Below are 27,983 nucleotides of genomic sequence, written 5' to 3'. Positions count from 1 at the left end.
TGGAAAGTCCTGGCAGTCTTATTTTTTCCCTAGAATAGCACGATGTCCATGTGTCTCTAATTGTAATTAATATTTTAAAACCAGGAAAAAATCAAAATCTCATCGAGACATCAAGAAAATGAAGTGTGAATGTTCCATGTCGGAGGAGGAGCGAGAACAGGGACTGGTTGCGTGCGGAGAGGACTGTCTGAATCGCCTGCTCATGATTGAATGGTGAGGACATTTATTTTATCTTATTGACACTCAGACACAAAATTTTCTATTTAAATGAGTGCTCTGAATATTTATCTTGACTGTTTTGAGAATTGTGGCTTTAATAAATTCACGTTTTGTATTTCTATATACCCTATTTTTATGGCCTATTAATCCACCGTTAGATGAATGCCTCCTGTTGGTTATGGTGATTGACCATAGTTTTCCATGACGGTCAGTGTGGATTGGTGAAGGGGCTGCCAAGTTCATGTATCATCCCCCCCCTCCTGATAGCTGTGCTTGGGCATCGGAACTATAGTTAGTGGCTTCATATAGCAAAGTATGCTAACTGCTGCGCCGCTTTTGACAAGCTGTAAATAATTTAGTAATGTAAGCCAAAGTTCCGAAAAGCCTCTTGCACATTGGTGTTCATCTGGAGGATTAAATTGTTGAATATGTTGTCATGGTGTCTTGTCTCTGGTGCAGCTCATCACGTTGTCCAACGGGAGAGTTGTGCACCAACCGGAGGTTTCAGAAGCGCGAGTATGCCAAGGTGGAGGTCTTCAAGACGGACAAGAAAGGCTGGGGCCTTCGCACCTCCGTAGACCTACAAGCGTGAGTAGTCCATAAGCAATCAGATGCTTTCGTGGTGAACTGGTATTGGGTGACCCTAAGACGTAGGTTTTCACAGCCAGTATTGATGTTCTTATAGTTAGGACATGTAGCAATCTTGTTGCATTTCAACCTTGAGACTCTCTACTACACGAAATATACGTAACATTACATGGTCATCTGTACAAACGGTTAATGAGCCCACTATTGTTATTTCAGCTCACCAGTTGAAGAACATTTCTTGCAAACAAATGTAGCAATTAGTTACGTAATTTCTCTTGAAACTACTTCAAGCATTTTCAGGTCCAGGAAGTCAGAATGAAATAGAGGAAATGTGTTTAGATCTTTTCGTGACCTAATTCCAATATCTGTTGTGAATTAAAATAACAAGTGGTTCAATAACTTAATGAAACAAACACAATTACATTTATCCTGTGTATAATTCAGGTTTGTGTTGGTAAGCTGATATATATGGCGTATTTTGCTCACCGCGTGAATAGTGTCAAAAGGCTATGAAGACCCCCCCCCCCCCCGATATTCACCAATGGTCGTTTTGTGTTGTAACGTGCAGAGGCACCTTTGTTCTCGAGTACTGCGGTGAAGTGCTTGACTACAAGGAGTTCAAAACGAGGGCCAAAGAGTATGCGCGCAACAAGAACATTCACTTCTACTTCATGGCCTTGAAGAATGAGGAGGTAACACTGTCGGTTCTGGTGTGCGCCAATACAGAATGTTGCACACAGTTAAGAAAATTCAAGGCAATTGTGAGCAAATACAAAGTGTTACAGTGATACCTTGTATCTTTACTCGTGTGTATCATGTTCACAGATCATAGACGCTACGCTGAAGGGAAATTGTTCAAGGTTTATGAATCACAGCTGTGATCCCAACTGTGAAACACAAAAGGTATGCATATGTTTGAATTGTGTAATTCTTATTTTTTATAAGCCAGCTATGATGATGTTTTACAATATGTTATGTTTTTTTGCATACAAAATTGTTTCCTGCCAATTTGTCATGATATATCTAGTGACATCGCGGGATGTCACTAATGCCGGCCCTAGAGAGGCACTGTGTGTGGTTTATTGACATCGCAGACACCACTAGGATCTGGGTGCAGTACCGGCCCTAGAGGGGCTCGGTGGGCGCTGATCGATAGCGCTGGATGGCACCACGCTTGGCGTGCAGTGCCGACCCCTACAGGATAGGGTGTGGGAGTGCCATCCATTGAAATGGGGTTACTAAGGGCCGTGGCACTCTGGTTTACCCCAGAGGACACGTGACCGGTTAAGTCTACACAGGGGCCCCCAAGTGGGGGCTAGGGGTGGTCACGTGTCAGGGTTGAGATCCTGCTCGAGGATTCTGGAAGGTGGTCGTGGCCAAGGGTGGAGCCAGCTACGCCGCAGAGGATATAAGCGGGGTCCCCCAGAGGGACCGGCGCTGTTGTTCATCCTGAAGAAACCTTCGTCTACGTTCTACATCCTACAGTCTCCAACACGTGGACCTGGACCCAAGCTGTGGTCCGGTCTGTTGTAGCTAGTTATGGTGTAATTAGTATAGTTAGCCTGGTGGTCACTACCATAAGTTATTCTCTTAAGGGGCAGTTACCCCGTGTGTTGGTGTTAATAAATGTGTTGCCTCCAAGAGTATGTCTGCGACTCAGTTGAACTCACTACATATCCACTAGCAGGTACCCACGGAAGTTCTGCGAGGGTTTGGGCAGTCCTTGATTTACGAAGGGGGTTTGTTCTGAAGACACAGTCAAAGATCCCCTGTATAGCCTTAACAGACTGTTGGGGTAAGTGCTGTTAGCGAGCCCCTATGAAGGCCGGCACGGCACACGAAGGGGGTGGGTGGCCAGCACCACGCCCAGCTGCCTTTGTCTCCCCAGTGGTGATGTTCACACACTTTACTGGGTACTCGCTTTAAGCCGAGTCGACCTCAGGGAGGCGCAGGGAATCGAACTCTGGTTGCCGGGTTTGTTGCGCAGCGTAGCCCTAACCGCTGCACTGCTGCTCGTGACACGCACGCATACACACTCCAAGCGGTGTGGGATTGTGCTAAGTATTAAATTATGTTAATTAATCCAGTCGGGCTCCCTGATTGGTTGCAGTGTGTGACGTCACCGCGACCAAGCAGCAGAATGTTACAGAAGAAAAGCGTCTTTGCGTATTATTACATAAGATGTTACACGGTGTGTACATGAAACTAACGACTTTCATAACTTTAAGAAATTTGAATGCTTGTGTGTGCTATATTAAGCTTGGGGAGTGGTAGTTTTGTTTATCGCGCACTTGCGACCCGAGTTCAATTCTCTCTCCAGCCACCATTGTTGAGGAATATCTGAACCGTTACTGGGCCTCCCCTAGGTTGACCCAGCCTTAAATAAGTACCTGGTGCGGTGTGTAAACATCAAAACTGGGGAAATGTGGCTGGGTGTGGTGCTGGCCACCCACCACCTTGTGCTAGCTGTACTGGCCTTCATAAGTGATCGCTTAACAGCAGTTGCCCCAACAGTCTGTTAATGGCTATATGGGGGATCTTTGTAAAGAGTCAGTCTTTCATAATACTGGTAGAGAACAAAAAGCAGGCATGCAATTACATAGTAACTTTATACATTTCGTGCCTTGCTTTTAAGCCCCCACCCAAGATGATTGTGATAAGATGATTTGCATGACCTTGATGTGAAGGTCAGCAGGGTTGGGTCCAAATGGTTCTACAGGAATATCTTGCACTTTCGTATGGTTAGGGACCAGAACAAGGACAAATGTAATAAATGGACGAATGTGAAAGCAGCACCTTTATTTAGCCTTGCTCTGGAAGCTTGATTATGTCAAGCTTTTCCTGCAAATTGAAAACCTTATGGGTTCTTTTAGCTTTACTATCACCACACTTAGGACCCATTATGAATATATTAAAGCACAAAAATGTGTTAGTTTAACACGTAGGCTTTCGCGACCAATATCCATAATAGAGTTTTTTTGGGTTAGATCGCTTAAATATGTGTCATTAAACCTCCACCACCTGACACAGCCAACAATCAGATGGTAAATATTGTGGCTTGGCTCTCCAACACACTGGCGTGCTGTACTATTGATTAATTGGCACGTTCTATTTACGTGACAACCCTTACTAGTTGGCTGTGTCGGGTGGTAGCGGGTTTTAACAACACGTGATCTAACCCAAAAAACCTCTTGTGGACAAAAATAAGTATTTTACAGTAATCACAAAAATAAGCACAGTATGAATACTGTACACGTGTTTTCTAATAACCAAAATAACTAGGAACGCTGTAGTATGATACTGTTATCACAAAAATAACTATGAATTGTTTACAGTATAATCACAGAAATAAGTACAGTATAAATATATGAATAAACGTAAATATAAGAGATGCTCACTGAACGACTTATATTCAAAGACTGAATAAGAAAGATGGCGCGTGGCGCGAACGTCGTGGAAAGTTTAGGGATGAAATCGGACTAAAGAGGAAAGCACGTGGTCGAAATTTGAAATGTGGGTATAATTGAAAACGGCTGAAAGAGTGAAGCGACGAAAGTCAAGGTATCGCTGTATTTAGAAATAACGATTGCAGTGAATGAGCGAGCAGATGTTTGATGGATGCTCTGTTGTTGCCATATTGCAGTGGACGGTGAACGGTCAGCTGAGAGTTGGCTTCTTTAGCAGGAGGTTAGTCCCTGCTGGCACGGAGTTGACCTTCGACTACCAGTTCCAGCGATACGGGTACGTATATTTGCTTTGTACAGTGTATCCCTGAATTAATGTGTGTGGTTATACCTTCTGCATATAATGTGTTTTTTTGGGGGATGCTTACGAATTGATTTATATAAAATATTTTTAATCCAATTCCCAAATCTCCAAAGATTGAACCACATTGAAAACATTGCTGACCTGTTAGCTGTCTCGATGCTGCACAGGAACATCACATGCCGGGTACTTTCAGTGTAGTACTATACAGTAACTTCTGGAATCTTGGATTGTGCAATCCAGAAGTGTCCTTTGTGGCTTAATTTGGGTATTTTAACCGATTATAAGAATAGAAAAAAAATGTAAAAGAGTTCAAGTTGATCTTCATGGAAATAACAGGTTTTTGTTAAGAAAATATCAGAATAACCCACCCCTGAATTCGTAACTAAAACTAACATCAATTGGGAGTGATATCTGAAACTTTTTGAGGCCTCATTCAGAAACCTGTGTTGTCAAACAATTCATTTGACGAACACGGCATGGGGAGTCCTTCATCCAAATGGCAGTCAGTTAATTATTGGGAAGGTGTAGGACGCACACGACTCATGAGGCCATTTATCACCATCCAGGAAAGAGGCCCAGAAATGCTTCTGTGGCTCCGCCAACTGCCGAGGGGTGCTTGGCGGGGAGAACCGCACAAGCGTGCGTTCATCCGTGGGGAAGGGTCAGCGGACAAAGGAGAAGGATCGCACGAGGAAAAAGGACTCGGTAAGTATCGCTGACATGAAGGTAATTTTGTTTGGCTACACAAGGGGTGTGCAACCTTGTTTTAGTACAGGCCACATTGAGACGGTCACGTGGAAGCTTGGCGAACGTGACGTCACTTTAGCCGAAGTGACACCAACGTTCTTGCAAGTATTGCGTCGTATTCGTGAACACGACGTTGTTTGGGAGCAAAAGATGGCATGGTAGCGTGTACGTGGCAAACCGTTCACCGAGTTGTTGCCTAGCGTTCGTTTACCCTCGTTCGCAAACTGATTAAAACCTTGCCTCTCAGACCCTTTCCAACTAGTAGAACCCAAGGTTGCACACTGCCGGGCTGCACCGAGTATTTGACGTTCTGCAGGTGGTGGATTTGTATAAGCAGCGCTGTTAAGCCTTGTGATCATGTGGCGCTGATGATCAGAATTTAGGCGTTTTTTCTGCGGTGTTTTTCATGTTACCCATCTTTTTGTGTACGATTCAAACCTTAAAAATAAGCACAAGGCAAAAGTGACTTACTTATAAACAATACAGTAACGTTTAGCTTACATCAACACACACAGATTATGATACTTCAGTGTTTTGTTAGGTAACTAAATCAGCTTGTTATAACATGCCAAACCAAACCATTACCACCTAAGTTAATTTTAGTACAAGGTGACTTGCCATAACCCTTCCTCCTTGCTATGATTATCTCGTGTTTTTTTGTTGTTGCATTTTCATTGGCGTCAACAACATTTCATTTCCCCCACATTTTTTCGGACCCTTGACCTCATGAAAGCAAAGCATGTGGTAACGGGTGGAGCCAATTCCATCGTTCGTTTAGGCTGAGCGTGCGCCGTCTGTGTCTTGGCTTGCACGTGTTGCAGAACGCTCACGGCAAGATGCCTTTATACATTGTGCCTGCGGAGCACATGAGGAAAAGCACGCTCGAGAAGCACTGGGAGACTACCGTACCCAAGTACAAGTTGGACCAGTGCGAGCAGGTCGAGGGCCCCGCGATGATAAGCGCGCAGCACATTTCGGAGGTGGAATTGGCAAAGCGGAGGGAAAAGGAAACGCATCGGCTGGAACGAGTGTTGCAGCTCGTCCAGGCGTTTGCCGCGGCGAACATTCCTCTAAACAAAATGGACCATCCGGTTTTGCACAAATTTTTGGAGCAGAACCTAAAGATTGTTGGCATTATTCCGCAAGCCTCCGCGTTGAGGAGCATGTATCTACCAAAAGTGTATGAATTTCACATGAGGGAACTCAAGGAGAAACTCGGCCAGTACCGTCACATTGCCATTGTCACCGACGAGACAACAGACATCGATGATCGCTACGTATTAAACATAATTGCAGTGCCTAGCTTATTGAGTGAAGGTACCAGCCTTATTGACGAGACCGAGTTGAAGGCCTACTTGATCGAGTCTCGTGTATTAGAACGAACCAACTTCAAAACCGTTAGTGAAGCTGTGCTCAGGGCGACACAGAAAGCGAGCATCGACTTTGATAAGGTGTCTGCGTTTGTGACGGATCACGCCACTTATATTTACAAAGCGTGGGAGAGGAGTCTGAAGGCAATCTTTCCCAATGCCGTTCATGTGACATGCACAGCCCACATATTGAGCCTCGTTAGTGAGATTTGGCAGAACAAGTTTGAAGAGGTCCATCAGCTGATTGTCGCTTTAAACAACACGTTTACGGTTTGTCCGGCACGCAAGTTCCGCTTCAGAAATTTCCTAAAAGGTAAAGGTGTGATTCCAACAACTCCACCAGTCTTTGTTATGACTCGGTGGAACACCTTGTTCGATTCCGCCGATTACCTTCGCGAACACCTTCACGATTGCATCGAGTTTTTCAAGTGCGAGCAGAAGACAAGCGGAAGCCTTGTTATGGAGGGAATTATCAAGTTGGCTCAGAGCCATACCGTGCAAGAGCAACTTGAAATGCTGGACACATACACCACCAGGCTGAGACAGACGCTCGCAAAGTGCGAGAGCACTCGGAGCATGTCGGCGTGCGTGTTTGACGAGCTGCGTGATCTCGCACTGTGGGCACAGACTGTCGCAGAGCTGGCACCCACGACGGCTGCCGATGCCCTCTTCGATTCGGCCACTCGGCTTCGGCAGTACCTGGACTTTGAAAGCCCTTGCTGTTTTAGTCAGCCCGCCGCTCGCTTCCTGTCTGCCTGCCGTGTGTTTGACCCGGCCAAAGCCAGGGTCCTGCCAATTGATTTGAGAGAAATCTGTAATGCTATCCCTTTGCTGGAGGATAGCGTGGCAGGTCACACTCAGCTCCGCTTGTACCTGGATAACCTAAGCAACTTTGTGCCGACCGCTCCAGTTTTGTTTTGGAGGAATCTGTCCAACACGTTCCCTGAACTTTCGCGTGTTGCCTTGGCGTGCCTGTCCATTCCACTGAACAACGTCGATGCCGAGAGGAACTTTTCTAAGTACTCGCACGTTCTAGTGTCAGAAGTTGCAGTGTGAAGGAAAAGGAGGAAGGTGATAATTGTTTTTTTACCCTTTTATCTGTCAACAAAACTGACACCTTTTTTTACAAGGAGTCATGTTTGCATAGACCACAATACCTGCAGCCATAATGCAAACAAAAAACATAACTCTGATAATATATGCACTGTCCTTGAAGTTGATTGGTCCACACCCGAGACAGCTTTCCTTAGAGCCTAGTCTCACATGGGTCGGACCAGATGACGCCAAAAGGCGCACAACTCAAAGACAATGCACCATCAGAGTATGAGAGCTCGGGGTAAGCATTTACACCATTGGAACCTCATTTGCCAGTAAAAACTATGATAAGTGGTTTTTTACCCTTCTATCTGGCAACAAAACTGACACCTTTTTTACAAGGAGTCATGTTTGCATAGACCACAATACCTGCAGCCATAATGCAAACAAAAAACACAACTCTGATAATGTATGTGCACTGTTCCAATGGTGTAAAGGAGTGAAGGTGTTTGCCGTTGTTAAACGTGTGCACATGTTTGCAGAGGTGGCATTTTAATACGTTAATCAACTTCCTCTTGCACATCACAACACTGATTATATGTCCTGCTGCTGCCACGCACAAACATTTTTTATTTAACATATTTATATACGTGTATTTAAATTCTTATGAAAATGCCATGACTAACCACTGGCAATGTAATGAAGGCGATTTTGTGCTTGTGCATTGGGTTACCGTTAACCGTTTAGAAGTTATGATTTGCAACCTTGCAACTTCACGTTTTATTTCGGTTTGCCGCCAATAAGAAGTGGTGTAAGCAACTTCCTCATTTCATATCTACATTTTCTTTATTTAATTTATGCCAGTTGGAATTTTTGCACTTGACGATTGTACATTGTGCAGTCCAAGCTGTATAAAACTGCTTATCAATCAATTGCTAGTAGCTTATTGATCATTGCTATAGTCATTTGAATCAGAGATGATGATGGATTTTCCCCTTTTTGCATAGGGTGTAGATGGATGTGTATTGTGTTTACGAAATGATGTGTTTGTTTTAGTGCAATTATGCAAGTGGACCATAAGACTTATATTAGTACGTAACATTGGTCATTTGTATTTGTTGAATGTGGTCCAGTTAACTGCACAGTATTTTAGCATGTTGTTTTACAATGGGTCCAGTTGCGTGTTAATGCATTACAATGAAGTGATGTCGGACATTTTATCTGGCACGGTGAATGGTCTAGACGCGTCATTAAATATGCAGAATCTTTTGCCTGTGCATAATGAAGATGTCTGAATATGCAGCTGTGTCCTATTGCAGTCATTGGAGTGTTTTATTCAATATTGATGCTCAGTACACACAATAAATACACAATTAAACCAAACTGTGTCATTGGCTAAATATACCAAATGAAATGTGCAAAATGATTCGTATTGGTTTGTGATTAAGATCTTGCTTGAAATAGTATGTTGCCAATTTGGGAATACCTTCAAATGTACTGCATATACGTAATAAAACGTTAAGAAGTTGCCCTCGTGAACTGGCTTTAATTGATATTTGCCACTTAAAATTTTATATGAATTTTGTGAATCTGTGCTTTTAAAGGTAATTCTCAAAATTGAAAGGCAACAAATTAATTACAGAGGTTAATATATGCACTGGAAACTTAATATATATACTGGAAACTACAATGGTATTCCAGAAAAAAGTGAATACTAAAATTACACACATTTTGTCCAAGTGAGCTTTACATTATTGGTACTGAAATGATGTGAGCATGTACCCCCCCACTGCGTGTCTGTTGCATAACATGACATACATTTTATTTCAATGGCTATATAAAGCACTTGCCTTGCAACAGAAAACCACTAGGGCATGTTTATGGCACTGTGACCACATGGGTGTTTCTAACATCTGGATGTCTTCACCTAAGCTAACTGATATTGAGCATTTCAATGATTAAGGTGAGATACATTTTTAACTGTCACATTGTGTTAATATCGTGCATACCCGAACGTTCATGTGCAAAAGCTGTAATGTTGGTGATTGTATGACACCGATGTGGGGATTCAATGAATTGCTAATTGTTGGATGCTTTTGCACAGCTGGACGAGGAGCTGGAGAGCCTGCAGGAGAGCGGAGAGGGCCTGACTCACCAGCGGGATGTGTTGTGCCTCTTGCGGCTCATGGTGCGCACAGAAACCATGGAGCAACGCCACACCTGTTTACAGATCCTGCAGGTGAGGTGCTCTTCACGAACTCCTAGTTTAGTGGTAACACGGAGATTGATTCAAACGTCTCTGGGTCAGGAACCTGGAATATATTTTGGCACCTAGTACAACACTTACAGTATACCTTGAACTATGAGGCTGTGGCTACTAGTCACATACCCCACCTACTCCAGTCTACCAGCAGTCTGGAAAATATTCGGCGAGAAATTAAGCCCTGGAAGTGTATCTATCGTTTCCACCATTGCGAGGGCAATTGTTATTGGGAGTTGCTAAGATTCAATTATAATGTTTAAAAAAGCCTAGCTGGCCAATACATTTTACAATGTTTTTGATGTGGAAGGAAACTGCAGTGCCAGGAGAACCCACACATGAGGGGAGAACACTGTAAGGACCATACAGATGGGTTAATGGGGCTACCTGCTCTAGTTTCAACATCTGGTTACCTTGCACGCCAGAGGGTCTCGCTATTGGGATGCACCAACCTTTCCATATTAAATATTGAATTACCGGCATGCGCCACCATGCCTGGCTAAATACCATGTGGCACCGTGCACATTGCAGTCTAACTCTGTGAGAAAATAAAATGAGAATTTTACAAATACAGTCAAACCTTGGATTGCGAGCATAATTCGTTCTGGAAACGTGTTTGTCATCCAAAGCACTCGTATATCAAAGCACTTGTATATCAGTTGTGATCACGTGACGCTCGGCAGACTAAACGTATACACGTGCTGCTCGTCTTGCAAAACACTCGCAGACCAAGTTACTCGCAATCCAAGGTTTTACTGTACAACACATGTTCTGTTACTTGCTTTAGGGCCACCAAACAGCTGCAACAACTTGGTGCAATGGCTGGACATCTTGTAAACTAGCGTGCCAGGCTGTGTGATTACCTGCCGCTTCGCCAGACAGGTATTGAACTTTGACGCGAACGCGTGGCTCTGTGCGCGCAGAACACACAGTCACAAGCTTGCCTAAAGCACTTCCTGGAATACCACGGGCTGCCGCTTCTGTGGAGCTGGATGGCGGAGGCAGGGGACATCCGAGGCATTTCCAGCACCATCGCCAAGCTACAGATTGAGGTGCGCCCCAACTCCACGCTCCCTTCCTGTTTATGACTTTACTTGCCATTACACTTGACTCTCAATTACCTCTGGGTATTGTGGGAGAGGGGAGGCCTGGATAAAGCAAAAACGCAGATCATGTAAACCATATGTAAATTAGGCAAAATACTGCTTGCCTACGGAGATGGGGGTAAAGCCGTGTCGTCTTGTTGTTTCTTAATCCGTGGATTTGCCGACATGTTTGTGGTCATGTGGGCACTGAGTCATGAGTGAGGAGCAGAAAATAATTAAACGTTAGCATGTGTAAAAATATTTTACTTCTGTTTTCCAAGCACAGTTAATACACAAACCTGAGTAACCAGCCCACGGATAATTGAGAGTTATTCGTTTAGCATTGATTGCAATTACGTGATGGTATTTTTCAATTTCCCAGCAAGATTCAGTATGCTTACCCAGAGGAGTGTATTAACATGGTATCACTCACACAGGGGGTGATATCAGAAAAGCTGCAACATATCATCCATATTGGTGTAATTATACACTGCACTGAGAGGGAGTTTTTTTTTTACAAAGCAGAGTGGTATAATTTCACATGATCAGTAATGTTCAAGTTGGATTAGTTTAACCAGGTAAGAACTCAAGAGACAAGGATAATCTCATTTGCTATAGTGACCTGGTTACTACTGCGGGGGTAGTTGACTGCAGTGCTGCATTACATCACAGTAACGGTGTAATGTAGGGATATTATGATGGGTCAATTACTCAATTAAAATCTATTTTTACACTCACGACATGCGTCAAGCCGTGTGTGCAAACATCTGTCTCTGTTCACTCTTCATTTATGTTGTATATAGTTGGTGCACATGGCCCTTCCAGTTACTAGAGACCAGAGGTCGCAAACAGGTTTTGATTCCTTACCCATACCAGGGTCGCAAATGGGTACCCGTACCCTTCCCGAAATGAGTGATAAACGATTACTCACCAGTGACTCACGGCCTACCCATACCCGGCCGCACAAGGGTCGCAAACGGGTACCCGTACCCGGCCGGGTATCGGGTAGGGTACGGGTATCGGGTACCCGATTGCGACCTCGGCTAGAGACCACTACTTTCACTACAATGTAAAAAAAAAAATCTTTGAATCAAAATACCGAACTGTGCAAATTAATTGAATGGTGAGGGGGGTAGATTGTAGCACCTCTACTTCGAAGGTATTGCCAATAACACAGTGTAGTTAAATGAGCGCAGCTGAACAGTGTTGCATTAAAAAAAATTCCAGAAGGAGGCACTATGGTACTTGTATTAGTGTACATACAGTCTCATATTTGATCAATAGTGAATGTTAATTGAAAGTACGTGATGTTAATGGCATTACAATTGAAGTAGAGGTGGCCCCCGCACCTGTGATCTAATTGGCTCCTGGATGACGTTCTCAAGTCGAGCTGTGTCGCAAGTCGGGGGGTACCTGTACTATATCTTAGTTTTATACACTGATTGTAATTTATTAATTGGTGCATGTCATCTTTGCATATACCAGCCCTTTTAACAATTCAATGCTGAATTGAGGACCTCTCACCGCCGTGTGGGAATTGGGCTTATCTGAGCATTAATTCTAGATTTGAAGCTTTCGTGACTGCAAGGAACCATATTCTTAGGTTTTTTTGGTTAATTCACGTAGGTAAAAAAATTTAATTAATAAAAGTAAAATAAAAATAAAAAACACGACGTTTCGATTGTTGCATCTTACTTGATGCAGCAATCGTGCTGTGACGGTTCCACCTGAAGACGGAAGCTTGTGTTGCCTCCGAAACGTCGTGATTTTTTATTTATTTTTATTTAACTTTTATTAATTTTAATTTTTTACCTACGTGACTTTGCCGAAAAAACCTAAGGAAATTATCTGAGCATATTTCCCCACGCTGGGCAATTTGGGTTGGTGAAGGTGGGGAGCATAGATATACAGTACTATAATAAATTATGTTGCACTGCTGTTTACTGCCCACCAGTAAGCCTACACCATTCAGCACAATCCAGGCTCAACCATACTTAGCATCTGAGATCAGACAGGGTTGGGCACATTCTGGGTAATTTGATCATTTGGGTCAATACAGGCTTCCCTCGCTTTCTGCGGGTTCGCCTAGATGCGGCTAACCTATTTCTACCCAAATTTCACACTTATATGGGGTCGGACGTGGGACATCATTCTGTGGATTGTATGCGCTACTTTGCAGGCAGCTGTCTCATGCGCTTTCGCTTTGTGTGCACATTTGTTGGAACGCGTCGACTCCATAAAGCGAGGGAAACCTATAACATATTTATTCCTTAATCACAATGGTTCAACGGTGTCTCTCTTGCATGTTTAATCTACATACAACAAATAAAGAAGCTGTTCTGGGCATGTCGTGGCACTTTGCAGATCATCAAGACGTTGCAACACCTTCCCATTCCAAACCGCACTATCCTGGAGAAGAGCAAAGTGCTGGGAGTCATCGAGCGTTGGGCCAGCTGCAGCCCGGGCCTGGCACCTGCGGCAGAAGTGGACGGCTACTCAAGCGAGAACGCGTCTCAGGCCATGAGCGCGCGCAACAGCCCGGCACCGCTCGAACTGAGTCGCTCGCAAGAGCTGCGCAAGACACTCGACGCCACGAGCATCGCTGGCAGCCCCGTGCAGTCAGAGGCCGGCAGGGCAGCCGACGTGGCCAAGCCGACGGACCAAGGCCAGGGCAAGGCACCCGACGGCAGCAAGGCGATGGACGGCAGCCTCAAGACGCGGCTGTACCGGAGGCTGAAGCTGTTCAACGAGAGCAGCACAGACAGCGTGGCATCCGACGTGAGCAAAGTGTCTGACGGAGAGGAGGAGCCGAAAGACGTGGCAGAGGTGGAGGTGAAAGGCCAAGAAGCTGTGGGAGGAGAGCCAAAGGAAGAGAAGATTGAGTCAGATGAAAAGGAACCTAAAGAAGAACTTGAGCAAAAAGTTGCGGAAGTTGAGAAAGTTGAGAATGAAGAAACAAAAGTCAAAGAAGAGAAAGAGGAGACTGAAACATTGCAGCCAGAAGAACAGACAGAAGTGAAAGAAGTGAAGGAGGAGGTTGTGCCTGTTCCAGAAGAAGAGACTGAAAAAGAAGATGAAGAAAAAAATCCTGTCAAGAAGGAAGAGATGAAGGATCAAGGGGAGGTTGTCAAGATGGAGGTGGAGGTTGGTGAGGAAACTCCACCTCAGACAGTTACTCCCTGCCAGGAGAAGGAACTCGCAGCCGTCGAGAACCCCGAATCAACTGCAGCACCGGAACAGCCGTCGGAGAAGGAAGACGGTGCAGAGAACGTGGACGCTCTGGCGATAGCGCCACTCAGGGAGATTGGCTCGCACGATGAGGAGGAAGCTGGCTCGGATGTCGAGAGCGAGAGGAGTCAAGAGCCCGACCACCACAGCCCCGTTACCATCGCCCAGCTGGCCGCCAAGCTGCTGCACAGTTGGAAGGACCTTAAGGTATCAATAAATGTAATCTTATTGCTTCATAATGCTCTTGTCTTTCATTCGTTTAATTTTGCAGTTCGTGTATATAACCAACGTAATGTGTACGTGATTGTTGCTTTTCATGTTTTGGTAGGAAGTGTATAGGATTCCCAAAAAGAGCAGACCGAAGTCGGACCATGGAAGAAAAGGTAACGTGAATTTTGGTAAACCGTTGCATTCATATGCTTTGAGGTGCTGATTGTAATCCATTAAATTGTAAATTTGAGTGCATTATTGTACAGCCTTTTGACATTTCGCTGCTGAGTGAAGGCCTTCCTATGCCGTGGGACATTATTTGATCTCGCGACACTTTTACTAAGTGCAGATTTGTGAGGGTGGGGAGACTACATGGGAGCGTAGAAGTAGAATACAACAATTTAATCTTGCTGCACTGACTTCTGTTGTCCTCCACTTAGCATTGTTAGCGAATGTTAATCGTGTGAATTGTCTGCAGCGCATGGGAGAGATGGAACCAGCAGCCGGGACCGAGAAAGCACATCCCGAGATTCAGGTGACAAGAGATCGACTCCAAGAGAGAGGGAAAGGGAGAAGCGCAAGGTTCAGACACCCTCCTCTTCCTACGACAAACTCGGGGTCAAGAGGCAGCACTCCGCAGAGAGGTATAGTTGATGTCATCATTGGCGTCACTTGTGGCTTTCTTGGACATCGGACCTTGTTGCGTTGTCTTGTTGCATGTATGCTCTTCAATTGCTTAATTTGGCAAAAGTCTGATGTGGTTCAGATTGAATAAGGTAGGTTTATGACAACAATTCCCTATATACAAATATATAGAATTGTTGTTTGATCCAAGAATCTATTTTGTCTATTATTTCCGATTTTTCCTGTTATTATTTTGTTCCCTCCATCTGCCTAAATGTAATATGTGCATGTCATTTGCACATTATGCGTAATATTAAATTAATTCTCACGCGAATGGTTCGATGCAAGTATTGTAAGCACAAGAATACATTTTATAATCTGAATTGATGCAATTACAACACTCGGCACTTTAGTGGGTTGAAAATGCGTGTATCTGAGCACCCTTTCCAAAGAGGTAGGCATTTGTTTTTTTTGTTTTATATATATAAACAGGTACGACCCCGACCTTGGAACCCCTGCCAAGCGGAAGCCGCCGCCACCTCCGAACGGGCCCAAGCTCACGACGGAAGAGCGGCGCCGGCTGTTTGAGCAGCGGGCCGCCGAGGAGGAGGCCCAGAAGCAAGTGGTCTTCATGCAGCAGCAGCAGCAGGCGGCCGCAGCGGCCATGGCTGCCGCGGGCCTCTTCCAGCCGTGCGACACCAACTTCATGACCTCGTACTCGCCCCAAGTGCTGCAGCAGCAGCAGGCGTTCCAGCCCGGCTACGCTCACGGCTACCCGGTGCACCCTCATCTGGAGCAAAGCCAGCACGTCAACGCTCGCAAGGTGCTCCTCCCCACGCCCAGCCCCATGCAGGTGGACTCTGCGGGCAATCCGGTGAGCTCACCGATGATGTCCTATGAATTCATCGAGTAGATGTAGAGCCCTATTTTGCTGGGCTGGGCCCTCCACTGCCCATAATGTAGCTATAGTCTATGAGACATCTCCTTTACCAGTGGCAAAATAGAGTAATAGGTTTTTACCCTTTCAACTGGTACAAAAACTGACACCTTTATACAAGGCATCATGTTTGCAATAACCACAACACAAGCAGTCAAAATGCAAACAAAGAAACAACTCTGATAATGATAATGATATGCACTATCCAGAGTTGTTTCTTTTTGTTTGCATTTTGACTGCTTGTGTTGTGGTTATTGCAAACATGATGCTTTGTATAAAGGTGTCAGTTTTTGTACCAGTTGAAAGGGTAAAAACCTATTACTAGCTATAATCTGTTCCAGTGAGGGCACAAACTTCATGTACAGCCCTCCATGGTGGTCATGTACACAGGCCCCCATGGTGGTCAATTAAAACAAAATTAAGGACAGTGCTGCGTGTGTCTTGTGCCCTGTAGGGATGCTTGCCTCTGGGATCCCCTAGACTACACTGCCTCAGGGTAATTCAGTGGATGTGATGTATTTGAGATACTCGGGCAATTATTGATGTAATTTATAATGCGCACGATATTCTAAGAACATAAATAGCTGCCTATTAATGGCAGTCCACTGCTGCATAAGGGCCTCAATGCTGTCTGAGTAATTGGAGTTATTCGGCTCTGCCTCACTGCGTTGGTCAGAGCGATTTGGTGAAGGCAGGGAGCATAGATACGGGAGCATTGAAGTGCACTCCATGGCAGATATATGCTGTGTTGTGTTTCATTTCCACATGGACTGGTGTTGCTCTACTTCGAATGCAATGTACTTCAGCTGCTTGTAATGGTTTTCTCATTGTTGTGGTTGTAATGGTTACTTTGCCACATTGCAATTTTATACATTGGTATGCACCGGTATGTATAGCGGTAAGATAACAAAAACACGGATGGGATGACATACTGGCAAAAGAACAAAAACACAATGAGTATGTCTAGTGCACTATAATACATAATGTATCTTTAGTGTGACTAAAATATTTGTATTAGAATGTGTATATCGAATGCCTTTTTATTCTGTGTATACCAGCACATTTTTCAAACCACTTCAAACACCGCGATGTTGAATATCAGGATGCATGCGGTGAAATAGAACCAGCCAGGTAATGCCTTCCTGCTTGTCTTTGCGTGCAGGTCCTTGTGTGCTACGAGCAGGACCCCTCGGTGATGCAGGTGGCTCAAGATCCTATGGACCTCACTCGAGTGGAAGCCCTGGCCCAGCCTCTCCCCGTTGTCATGCAGCAGATTCAGCAGCAGCAGCTTCAGCAGCTGCAGCAACAGCAACTGCAGCAGCAGCTCCTGCAACAACAACTTCAACAGCAGCAATACCCGAACGCGCAGGACACGGCCACGTTGCTGGCCATGGATCCCGCCATCCTACCGGCGGCGATGGCGGGCGGCGTGCAGGTGCAGGCGACGGCGGCAGGGTGGGACGCCGCGTATGCCGCCATCCCGCAGCAGTATGTGGCGGCCGGACAGCCACAGCAAACCATCGTGTACCAGGCACAAGCCGTTCCGCAGCAGCAGCCGGCGTACACCGCCGCTACGCAGTTTGCTCAGCAGCAGGCTGTACAGGTAAACATGGGCAGCTGTTTGTGATGATTGTGTGATTAAGTATGGTCAAATAACCCCCATGACCCGCACGGAGTGTTGATGCCCTCTTTTGGTGTCTTTACAAACGGGGCCCTCCGTGTACCTACTTGGGAAGCGTGCAACTGATTTTCCGTCTGGCCATTTTAATTAATTGTCCTGATTTGGATTTGCAGTTCAGGAACTGATTATTTTGCCGGTAGTGGTGCATGTGGGACCTCTAGTGGTTGCAGCAGTCGCGTGAACAAATTGCAGTTAGATATTTTCAACTTGTTTGCTTGTGAGAAAGCTTAAGTGCCTCGGGAAACCCACGTATATATGAGAGAATCAAATGCTCAAACTTTCGCACAGATATATTGCCAATTTAGTCAATACTGCTTTTATATGCTTGTTGCCTTGGCCACGTGGGTGTCACGTGCGAGCCCTGCTTAAACACCAACCCTGGTTGTGAAGTGAGGGAAAAATAGAGAGAGGGGCTTGTTCGTTCAACACCTAGCGGTGCCAAAAAAAGGCATACATTGTAATGGGTGTCGTTCTTGATCTTGGAATAAAATATTTGTTTCTGTTTCTAACAATGCAGTGATTCAATATCTGAATGAAACTTTTAGGGAGCATAGAAATGAGCACTACTGCTGTAAATTCTAAATGCGGCCATTAAAATGGCGTAAAAGCATGTGCTTTTAATGCGTGTGTAATTCGCAGGAACAAACGTTGCCTGAAAATGTAGTTCCCCTCCTAAACCCACGTGGGTGTCGGGTGCTTATGTTGGCCTCGGTCCTGGGTTTTAACAGTAATCTCACGCCTGCTGGTCATGCTGTGCAATGTGATATGCCCAAAAATTGTCCCAATGGGTAATTGATGCAATTACAGCATGTGGATGTCAAATTGTTCCACTGGCTTGGGTACGAGTATACACTCGCAACACTACTTATTCTCTGCAGCAGATGGCAGTTCGATAAGCTTTGTGTTGCCAACAATTATCATTTTCACAAAGATCCCCTGTATAGCCTTTAGCAAACTGTTGGCGCAAATGTGACTAGAGGGCACCTATGAAGGCCAGTACAGCACCCAAGTTGGTGGGTGGCCATTATCACGCCCCCACCACCTTTGTTTCCCCAGTCTTGATGTTTACGCACCGGGTCTGTATTAAGGCCGAGTCGATCTAGGGGAGGCCCAGGATTGGTTCAAGTTTACGGCACGTATTACACTGGTCAACACACTTTTTCTGGCATAAGGTATTCCAACGGTTTTAATGTAATTTTGGGGTGCTGATTCCAAATCTGGCATCAGTTTTTGTCTATAAAAGATATCAAATATTGCATTTTCAATAAAAACTGCAGAAGAAAAATAAATGAATGTGGATATCTACATAAAATGATATTATAAACACACTATCCTAAAAATACAGCACCATATTTTAACACTAAAGCAGTCGCTGACTCGCAACAACTTGCAATCATAAGTGACAGAGTTAATTTCGGGTAAAATCAATGAAAATGGGGTATGCCGATAGCATAAAAATTAGATGTGATAGAGCAAATCTGAGATCAGATTGGAATTGGCACCCTCAAATTAGTCTAAAACAGCTGCAAAAGTCCAGGCCAGAAAAAAATGCTTTTTTTTGTTGACCAGTGTTATCTAAGCGAGAATCGAACTCGGGTCGCTGGGTTCGTAGCGAAGTGCGATCAACCACTGCACTGCCATTCAAGGCACACACACTGGCTGGGAGGGCACAGTGCAGTGTTTTTTTATCCTTAGAACATAGTTGCGCGCATCTCACGTTGAGTGCTATTTGCATACCCCTGTGTGCGTCCAGCCTGGGACTTGCCAATGCCAAGATGCGGTTGCCCGTGTAAGTTGTACGATTCCTCAGCACTCACACAGCCACCCCTCTGTCCTGCACAGGCCACGTATGTGCAGACGGGAGCAGGCTACGTGCAGCAAGGCCAGCAATACTACCCCGCCACGGCCCAGCCTGTGGTGCAGGCTGCCCCGGGGGCGCCAGCCGTCGCCGTGGCTTACCAGCAGCCCGTCGTCATGGAGACCGTTCAGCAGGTAGTGCTGGTGGTGGGCCTTGCGTGCTGCGAGCAGTTGTTGCATTCCATCCCCAACGATTGCTTGCGGCAACGCGTTTTTTTATGTTTTGTTCTTTGTCATTTCACTGCCGGTTGCTAGTTAAACGTTTGTACGTGTTAACAAAGCATCAAAAGATGGATCTTGAAATATATGGTATCAGTCAGGCGCGAGCTCATTGAGGTAATGTGTTTTTATGGGGATTTCTTCGGTTTAACTCGAAGCGCGCTAAAGTGTGCACATTACTATTTGTAAAGCACACTGCATTCTGGACCCGGGAACCCAAGTTCGATTCTTGGCCATGGCCAACAGCGGCAAGTGATATCTGAAATCTGAACCAGTCCTGGGCCCCTTCCCCACCTTCAACTCACACTGACCAGCCAAACCCAACGACCGACAGCGAAGAGAAGCCTTCATCTAGCAGTGAATTTACAAAGGGCCGTGTAAATATATGGACACACGCAACTAAAAAGCAATAGGTACTTTCAGGCAATGACACATCCTCATTTTTATATCTGCCCCCAGTAGACCGAAGTAGCAAGGAGGTTACGCGTCGCTGGGCACTTATGATGGATCACCATCGCCGTGACTTGTGATCACGCCTTGAACGCTGTCGTGCCTGCTGTGCGTGGCGCGAGTGTCGCCTGCGGTGACTTGGGAGTGTCTCCACCTGTTGTTGTCGCAGCCGACCCAGACAGCGATGATAGCCACGTGCAACGTCATGGAGCTGCCGCCGCCGTCCCCGCCCAAGCCCAAGGTCATCAGCCTGCCGCCAAACTGGAGGACGGCCACCGACCAGGAGGGCAAGATCTACTACTACCACGTGGTGTCGCGGTGAGTGTCGCCGGTCGTTACGCCACGCTTGGCCGTGTGCTTTAGATAGAGAGGGCGCTTTTATTGTACCACAGTTGTGTTAAGCTGAACGTAAGTATTCCAGCTTTATCGAACTGGATTTTGTTCAAGCAAAAAGAAGTACATGTTCTTTGGGTCTTTTGGTAAAGTCGCGTAGATAGGTTCACTGAAAACAAAAACTACGACGTTTCGATCACAACACAAGCGGTCGTCTTCAGGAAAACGATCGAAACGTCGTAGTTTTTGTTTTTCTTTGAACCTGTCTACGTGACTTTACCAAAAGAACTAAAGATAATGAATTCCTGCAGTCACGAAAGCTTTAAGTCAAGATTCAAAAAGAAGTAGTGCACCTTTCAACCGTGTTATTTGTGAGATTGTAGAAAAAAAAAAATCAGGATAACTACCTGGGCTGTGTATTAGAGTGAAACCATTGAGAAGCTTCATTTAAAAAAAAAAAACTTTTTTTACACGGGCAAGTGTTTTGTGGTCAGGTGAATATTTTATGGTCAAATAAATTATTGCACAGTGACTCCCACACCTTTTTAAAATGTCACCACAATGACATCGCTTGAGGGCTATATGACAGCATGCCTAACCGTAATTTTTTAATGTTATTTCTCACTGACAGTTTAAATCGCGTGTCGGCACACCTCCGAAATCTAGATCAGAGCTTGTTGTATTTTGGGTTGCATCTTCATCTAAGATCGCGGCGTGCACATTTCCAACAAGCCACCAGTGTCCTACCTGGCGTAATTCAGCACGTATTGTGGAACTGTCGGTGTGACGTGAAGAGGGATCTCCGGCTCATGCGGTCAAAGGTACTCTTAGGTTTTTTCAGTAAAGTCACGTAGGTAAAAAAAATAATAATAAGAAGAATATAAAAATACTATAAATAAAATAATTATTTTATTTTTTAATATCTTTTCTATTATTTTTTATAATATAAATAAAATATTTATTTTATTTATATAAATTTTTCTATTATTTTTATTATTTATTATTCTTTATTTTTACCTACGTGACTTTACCGAAAAAACCTAAGAGTATGAATCCTTGCAGTCACGAAAGCTTCAAATCTAGAACAAAGGTGAATTGTGCAATCGCGACGTTGCTGGGGATTGGCCGTAATGCCCGGTGCGTGTGGATGCCTGCATCGCATTCGCGTGCTGACGCTGTGCCGTGCCCCTTGCTCCAGGGTGACTCAGTGGGACCCGCCGGCGTGGGAGGGCGACTCGGACGAGGTGGGCGGTGACCGCGAGTCGGAGATGGACTTGGGGACGCCCACGTACGACGAGACACCCACCAAGGCAAGGACCGCCTCCCACTCCTCCCTCCTCCATGCACCCACATGGATTATGGAAAGATTTATATATTTGCAAATTGTCTTTTTTTCCCCCCCCACTGGATTGTTTTTTCAAGTTTTGGGATTTTTTAAAATCAATTTGGCTACTTTTCAAGAGGGTTAGGCCCCAATCGCAACGCAACTTTAGAGGCTCAGTCAGGAAACCCCCAGAGAATTACCTGTGTTAATATTCATTTTGTCAATTATTTACCCCAAAAAATTCTCACTGAGTCTCAAGACTCTTTGAAGGAGGGTCCCTGAATTGCGATGTTTAGCTAATAATGGTTATTTATCATGTGGGGGGGGGGGACTGGATAAGCTGGAGAAATCCCATCCATAATAGGGGATAACACTCAAAGGTTCACACATTCAATTCACAGCAGACCCAATAGATGCAATCTGTATGTGGACTGAGCATATGTATTTTACTTTATTTTAATTTTATATTTTACTCCTGTTTCCTTATGACTTAAAGATGATTTTTTAAATTACAGTAGTTTTTTTTATCTTGGGTCATTATTCATATTCGTAAAACTTTGTACAACTTTTAGTATGTATTTTTTTTTACATTTTTGGGAGCATTCGTTTTGCGTCTTTGAGTTTCTAATTTTCAACAGGGTTTATATTATTTAAATTCCCCACTTCTTTTGGAAATTCCTGCAAGGGCTGATGCACTAGCCATGTGATTTGCATTGTGCTTATGTTACGGGAGTGCTAAATGCCAATAAAGGCTTTATTTGGGGTTTTTTGTGACCTTAAATCGAAAACACATTTATCAAGTGAGAATAATTGCAGCAAACAGCACTGAGTGGCACCCCCGTCTACATTCCCAGACATTTCATACTGGGGTAGAGCTCAGCAAATCTGGCCGATCTGTATTGGTAAAATGTCCGGCCCGCTCTTAGCTGGTGTTCTAAAACGAGGCTTTTAATGAAATATGCATGCTCCACTCTGAGCATCTGCATGCCACATTGATATTGCCCAAGACGTCTTCCCACCAGTTAAGCGGAGCACAAGGGAATAAGGGGGACAACATCAAACTTCGATTGTTGTTGTAAAAAGCCTCAATGGTGATGTTTTCCCTTTAAATATGCATCAGCAACAGCGGTTTCTAGGACTTTCCATCTGTTTTGCCTTCACATTTGAGCGTATAATTTTTTGACCTGCCAAGACTAGGCACAACATGTCACCGGCAGTGGTGGTGGTGCAGCTGTGCAGTGTGGGAGCCCACAGGCTGCTTGTTTCCCTGCTGCGAGTTACTGAGAGCACTCGCTGAACCCCTTGGCAGACATGTGGTTCAAAATGGGGGGGGGGGGGTGGTAATTTTTACATTTTTACGGCCTGTCGTGCTTATTTGGGTTGTTGGTCTTTTGGTATTCTCGAGAAAAGCATTCTGCACAAAAGCCCCAGGTGCAAAGCAGTATAAAAAAAATTAATAGGCAACTTTTTCAATGTGTATTTGTTTAAATTAAAGCAAGGGTGTCAGAAAGTAAGCATCGTGGATCTATTGGATTAAGATGCGTAGAGCTATGGGCCACTGGCATAGATAGCAAAATTAACAATGTCGAGAGAAAAGAGATGTCACCATCTCAGACAAGCTGAACAACAACCTGGATCACTAGAACATGTCGTAAAAAGAGAGGGAATCCACCTAAAAAAAATTGTGGTGCACATGGGAGCACAAGGGTTGGAGACCAAGAGGCAGCCCTCGCAAAGTTGGTTGCAAGTGATGAACCAGTATGTGAATTGACTCTGGGATAGACATGGAGAAGATGGCCCAGGTCAGGAATAAATTGAGAGAGGATTAATAAGGAAAACCCGCATGAAAGTGAAATATGCCACGAATAAGTAGAGAGATGTATTCAACAGAGAGTTATAAGCGAGAGAACGGAGAAAGATGTAATCCGAAGAGATAAAAATACATAGCTTACAGCACATGTTTAAAGAACTTAACCCACCATGCTGCAGCGCTTGCTCCCCAGACCCACTCCGCAACCTACCCCCACATCTTCTCACTACAGCAGCCACATATTGACCAAGGCGGCTCACCCTAATGTATACTTCCAAAACGACATTTCACAACATGTATTCGGAAGAGCTCGCTGGAGTTTTCAATATGAAAAATTCCATCTGACAAGACATTCTGGAAATGAGAAAGTGAATGAGACACGTTAAGTGCAATGCGTGCATGGAGTTTGTTGAGAGCAATACGCTGAATTTCATGTTTTTCCACAACTGCAATCGTCCTGGGGTCACATGCTCTTTTATAAAATATCTAATCTGGCTCTCATTTTGGTGAAGGTATTTTTGAGCCTCCGCTGATGTTTGCTAATCTTTAATTGTTTGTGTTCGTGCCAGGCATCAAAGAAGCCCAAGACTGCAGAAGCAGATACGTCCAGCGAGCTGGCCAAGAAAAACAAGGAGACTTTCAGGAAGGAGGTGAATGCACAAGGGTTGTGTCATATTAGCACCTCTTGTGTAACTCTCTTGGCCCTTGGAGCCTTCGTATGAAGGTGCTATTATTGCAGTGTTTATGAGCGTTGCTTATTGTGGAAGAACAATCTAGAAGTTGCCGGTTCGATCTCCCAGCGTGGTAGTAGAAACAAATGTCTTGAACCCCCTCCCTTCTTCTGTCAACCCAGTAGTATACATGGGTGTACACCACAGTCAATCGACAGGTCGTGTGTGGCATGGTAAAGTGTGGGTCCTGGTGCCTTTTCCACGACATCTGGCCACCATGGTAGACTCGTCTTCGAGCTTGAGGCCCTTCCAAAAAGGGGCGTGGGCGAGCACATTTCAGGGCTGCACCGTTAACAACTTTAGAGTAGTCCATTATCTAATGATGTTCCCCAGCCGCATCAATGCAACGATGCTTACCTGTCCACCTGGCTGTCACGCTGCCATCATGTGGCCCCAGAAATTAACTTCTTGTTTTCACAGCAACATCAAGAGAGCCTGAGCTGTGTCCTATTTTCCAGTCCTATTTTAAACACATTCCTCCTGCGGAGGGAGCTGGTAGGAACGTGTTGGGTTGCTCGGTCAATGGCCAGGGTCAACGGCGGCGTGGTGTATTCCGCAAATATGCCCGACTGTGAGGGTGGGCGCAAGCCGGCGTGAGTAGGTTAAACGTTGAGTTTTATAAGGGCACCACGGGGTGACCAGCCCCTCCCCACCCAGCCCCTCCCCACCCTCCCCTCCCCACCCAGCCCCTTCCCACCCAGCCCCTCCCCACCCTCCCCACCCAGCCCCTCCCCACCCTCCCCTCTCCACCCAGCCCCACCCCTCCCATTTTTCGATGCAGGACAGACGGACACAATAATTCCCTGTGGGCTGCTGTAACCAGGAGGTTCCTACCCTTATGATGCTTTTAGTTTCCCCACTTGGTGCGCTGATAATAAGCGAGCAAACGCTTCCATTGAACCATGACATGGCTTGCAGTCCTTTTTGCACATGTGGCTTAATGACAGTCCAATTTTTCACCAGATTAGGCCAGAAATACCTTTTCCACAGTTTTGGGCCATATCCCCATGTGTTGACCACACTTCCCTGGAGAGATGTGCTAGCACCACTTAAAACGGAAAATATATATATAAGATCTGAAATGCTGGGGCCTTAACTCGTTTTTTTCTCATGTTTTTTTTGTGCATTTTGGCAGCTGTCTCAACTTATCGTGCACTGCCTCAATGCATTCCGCAAGCCGGACTGTAAAATAGGAAAAATCACAAATACCGAAGATTTCAAGTATCTGGCCCGCAAGGTACGACATCTTACATTAATATGAATAAATATAATTTTGTTTGCAGTTACTTCTCAACAAGGGAAATCCGTGTATGACTACATTTCAATGTTTTCTATTTGATGCATTAATTTTCAATACATAGATTAAATCAAATCTGTTTGGGTAATTTTCTGCTTTAGTCCACTTTCCATGCCTTCAAAATCTATTGCATATTCTCAGTTATTCCAAGGCTAATAAACCCCTTGTTTGGTGATGTAGGCTTTCTCGTCCAAAATTTTTCATAATAAAGGTTTTTTTAGTTAGATCACGTAAGTATAAATGTGTGGTAACCCTCCATCACCCGATACAGCCAGTAAGGTTTGTCACATAAACAAAACCTGCCAATTAATTACTACTTCAGCCCACCGGTGTGTTGGAGAGTAAATCCACAACATTTACAATTTAAGTAGTGCAATGTTTTGCTGGTAATTACATCCAGCATCATCAGGCGATTTTTCATAATAGTGAAGCAATCCACCTGCTTCTGGTCTTAAATAGTCATTTGCTGCCATCTCCTCAGTCCTCTGTTCTCTGCCCTCTTCATTTCTACAATCCATCCCTTCAGCTTCCCCCAGCATCCGGATCCTCAAATTTTTTCTCTCACCTGAAGACGATTGCTTTTGTTGCGATCGAAACGTTGTGATATTTTTATTATTATTTTTCTATCTGTGGCTTTACCGAAAGACCCATAGAATATGTGTTCCTGCAGTCAAGAAAGCTTTAAGTCAAGATTTTTTCTTATTAACTTCACTTTAATTATTTCGAATGTTATTATTTATCAAATCATCTCCTTGTAGAATGTCCAATCCAGCCCTTCTCTCTCACCCTGCTGATGACTTTCATATCATTCTTCTTTATATGTTGCACATGGGAATATACATGTAACAGTAAAGTAAATAAAATATCAGTAATTACAAGCAAATATTGTATTCTGCCATAGTCGTAGTCACAATGACTAGCTTTCAGTTCAGGCACATTCAAATTGTGTGTGTGCTTGTGTGTGGACAGCTCACCCATGGTGTCATGAGCAAGGAGATGAAGTTGTGTCAAAACCCAGAGGACTTGGAGTGCAATGAGAACGTGAAACACAAGACAAAGGAGTACATCAAGAAGTACATGACCAAGTTTGGGGCCGTGTACAAGCCGAAGGATGAACCTGCTGACCCTGAGTGATAGCGCGCTCTCATTTTTCAACAATATCAACTGGTTGTCAGTAGGGTTTGGTTGGATAGTGAAGAGCAATTCATTTTCCCCATACTCTTTTAATCACTATGTGCGCAAGGGTTTTAACTTGAGGTTTCTTCATGTCAATTCCTTTTTTTTTTACAGGGTTAATGTACATTGTGTACAGGTGCAAGTCCCAAGCAGCAGCATTGTAACTGTAGATAGGAAGCCCTTGCACATACGCTGTAAAATAAATGCAATTTTAACATCTGGTTTGTAATAAGAAAAATATTTTTACAAATTATATCCTTGGATTTCTAAAAAGAATCCTTTTTACTGTAAACTAGCACGCAGCGAGCATGACGGCGGCGTGTCGGTAACGAGAAGTCCGTACGTGTCCGGTCAGCGTACGGCAAAACCACACCTGTCCGTTTGTGGTGCTTGCCCGGGATTGGATATAGGGGGCTCCTCAGTATTACACTGTGTCCTTAAAGGATTTCTTCATAGGCACTGTTCCCATTCGCCTGCAGCGTGTAGCTTACGGAGAGTATTGTTAATTACAGGGGGTGGATAAGTGTACAGATAACAGAACCATGTGTCAATTAAGATCATTTCCACGAAACACTAAATAGTGTGTTGAAGGAAATTTTTGGATTTCAATGCGCACATTTTTTTGTAAATTCATAGGCCGTAACGTACCCGCTTTGGCAGGCTTAACCATCACATGACGCTTGTAGTATAATTCTGATGCATCCGTATATATGGCGTGACTGAGAAAAATAATTTTAATTCAATCAGGTATCCATGAGATTTTATTTAAGATCTACAAGTTTTAAACTTAGGAAGCATTTTAACTCAGTAATTTGTGCAAACATATAAACACATTCCTTGGCATTTTTGTTTGGGAAGTAAAATTCATGTAAGTTATTTTACTGGTTAATCCTGCTTAGACTTGGTGCTGAAAAAGAGGAACTGTTAGGTGTTTTTGTAATGGATTGTAATATTATTTTTCAACTGGCCTGTGATTTGTACAAAACCTTGATGTAATAAGATTTAAATAAAAGGTCTGGGGCTCTGTCTTAATA

The 27,983-nt window shown here is 44.5% G+C and overlaps 1 protein-coding gene across 1 annotated transcript; it reads left to right on the top strand.

Annotated features, from left to right (window-relative positions):
- Position 1: 1 nt before the first annotated feature.
- SETD2 (SET domain containing 2, histone lysine methyltransferase) lies at positions 2–27,983 on the top strand. The gene is made up of 19 exons (XM_078860306.1): positions 2–213; positions 679–807; positions 1,376–1,499; positions 1,633–1,710; positions 4,451–4,548; positions 5,142–5,280; positions 9,832–9,966; positions 10,911–11,039; positions 13,437–14,507; positions 14,629–14,683; positions 14,989–15,154; positions 15,627–16,008; positions 17,234–17,674; positions 19,595–19,744; positions 20,448–20,596; positions 21,810–21,921; positions 24,315–24,395; positions 25,612–25,713; positions 26,743–27,983. The coding sequence occupies exons 1-19, from the start codon at positions 119–121 to the stop codon at positions 26,905–26,907; spliced, it is 3,801 nt and encodes a 1,266-aa protein (XP_078716432.1). The 5' UTR covers positions 2–118; the 3' UTR covers positions 26,908–27,983.

The sequence above is a fragment of the Lampetra fluviatilis genome, chromosome 10 (genome assembly GCF_964198595.1).
Source record: "Lampetra fluviatilis chromosome 10, kcLamFluv1.1, whole genome shotgun sequence".
Taxonomy (NCBI): domain Eukaryota; kingdom Metazoa; phylum Chordata; class Hyperoartia; order Petromyzontiformes; family Petromyzontidae; genus Lampetra; species Lampetra fluviatilis.
The sequence above is the reverse complement of the archived record's forward strand: the minus strand, read 5'-3'. Positions and strand labels throughout refer to the sequence as shown.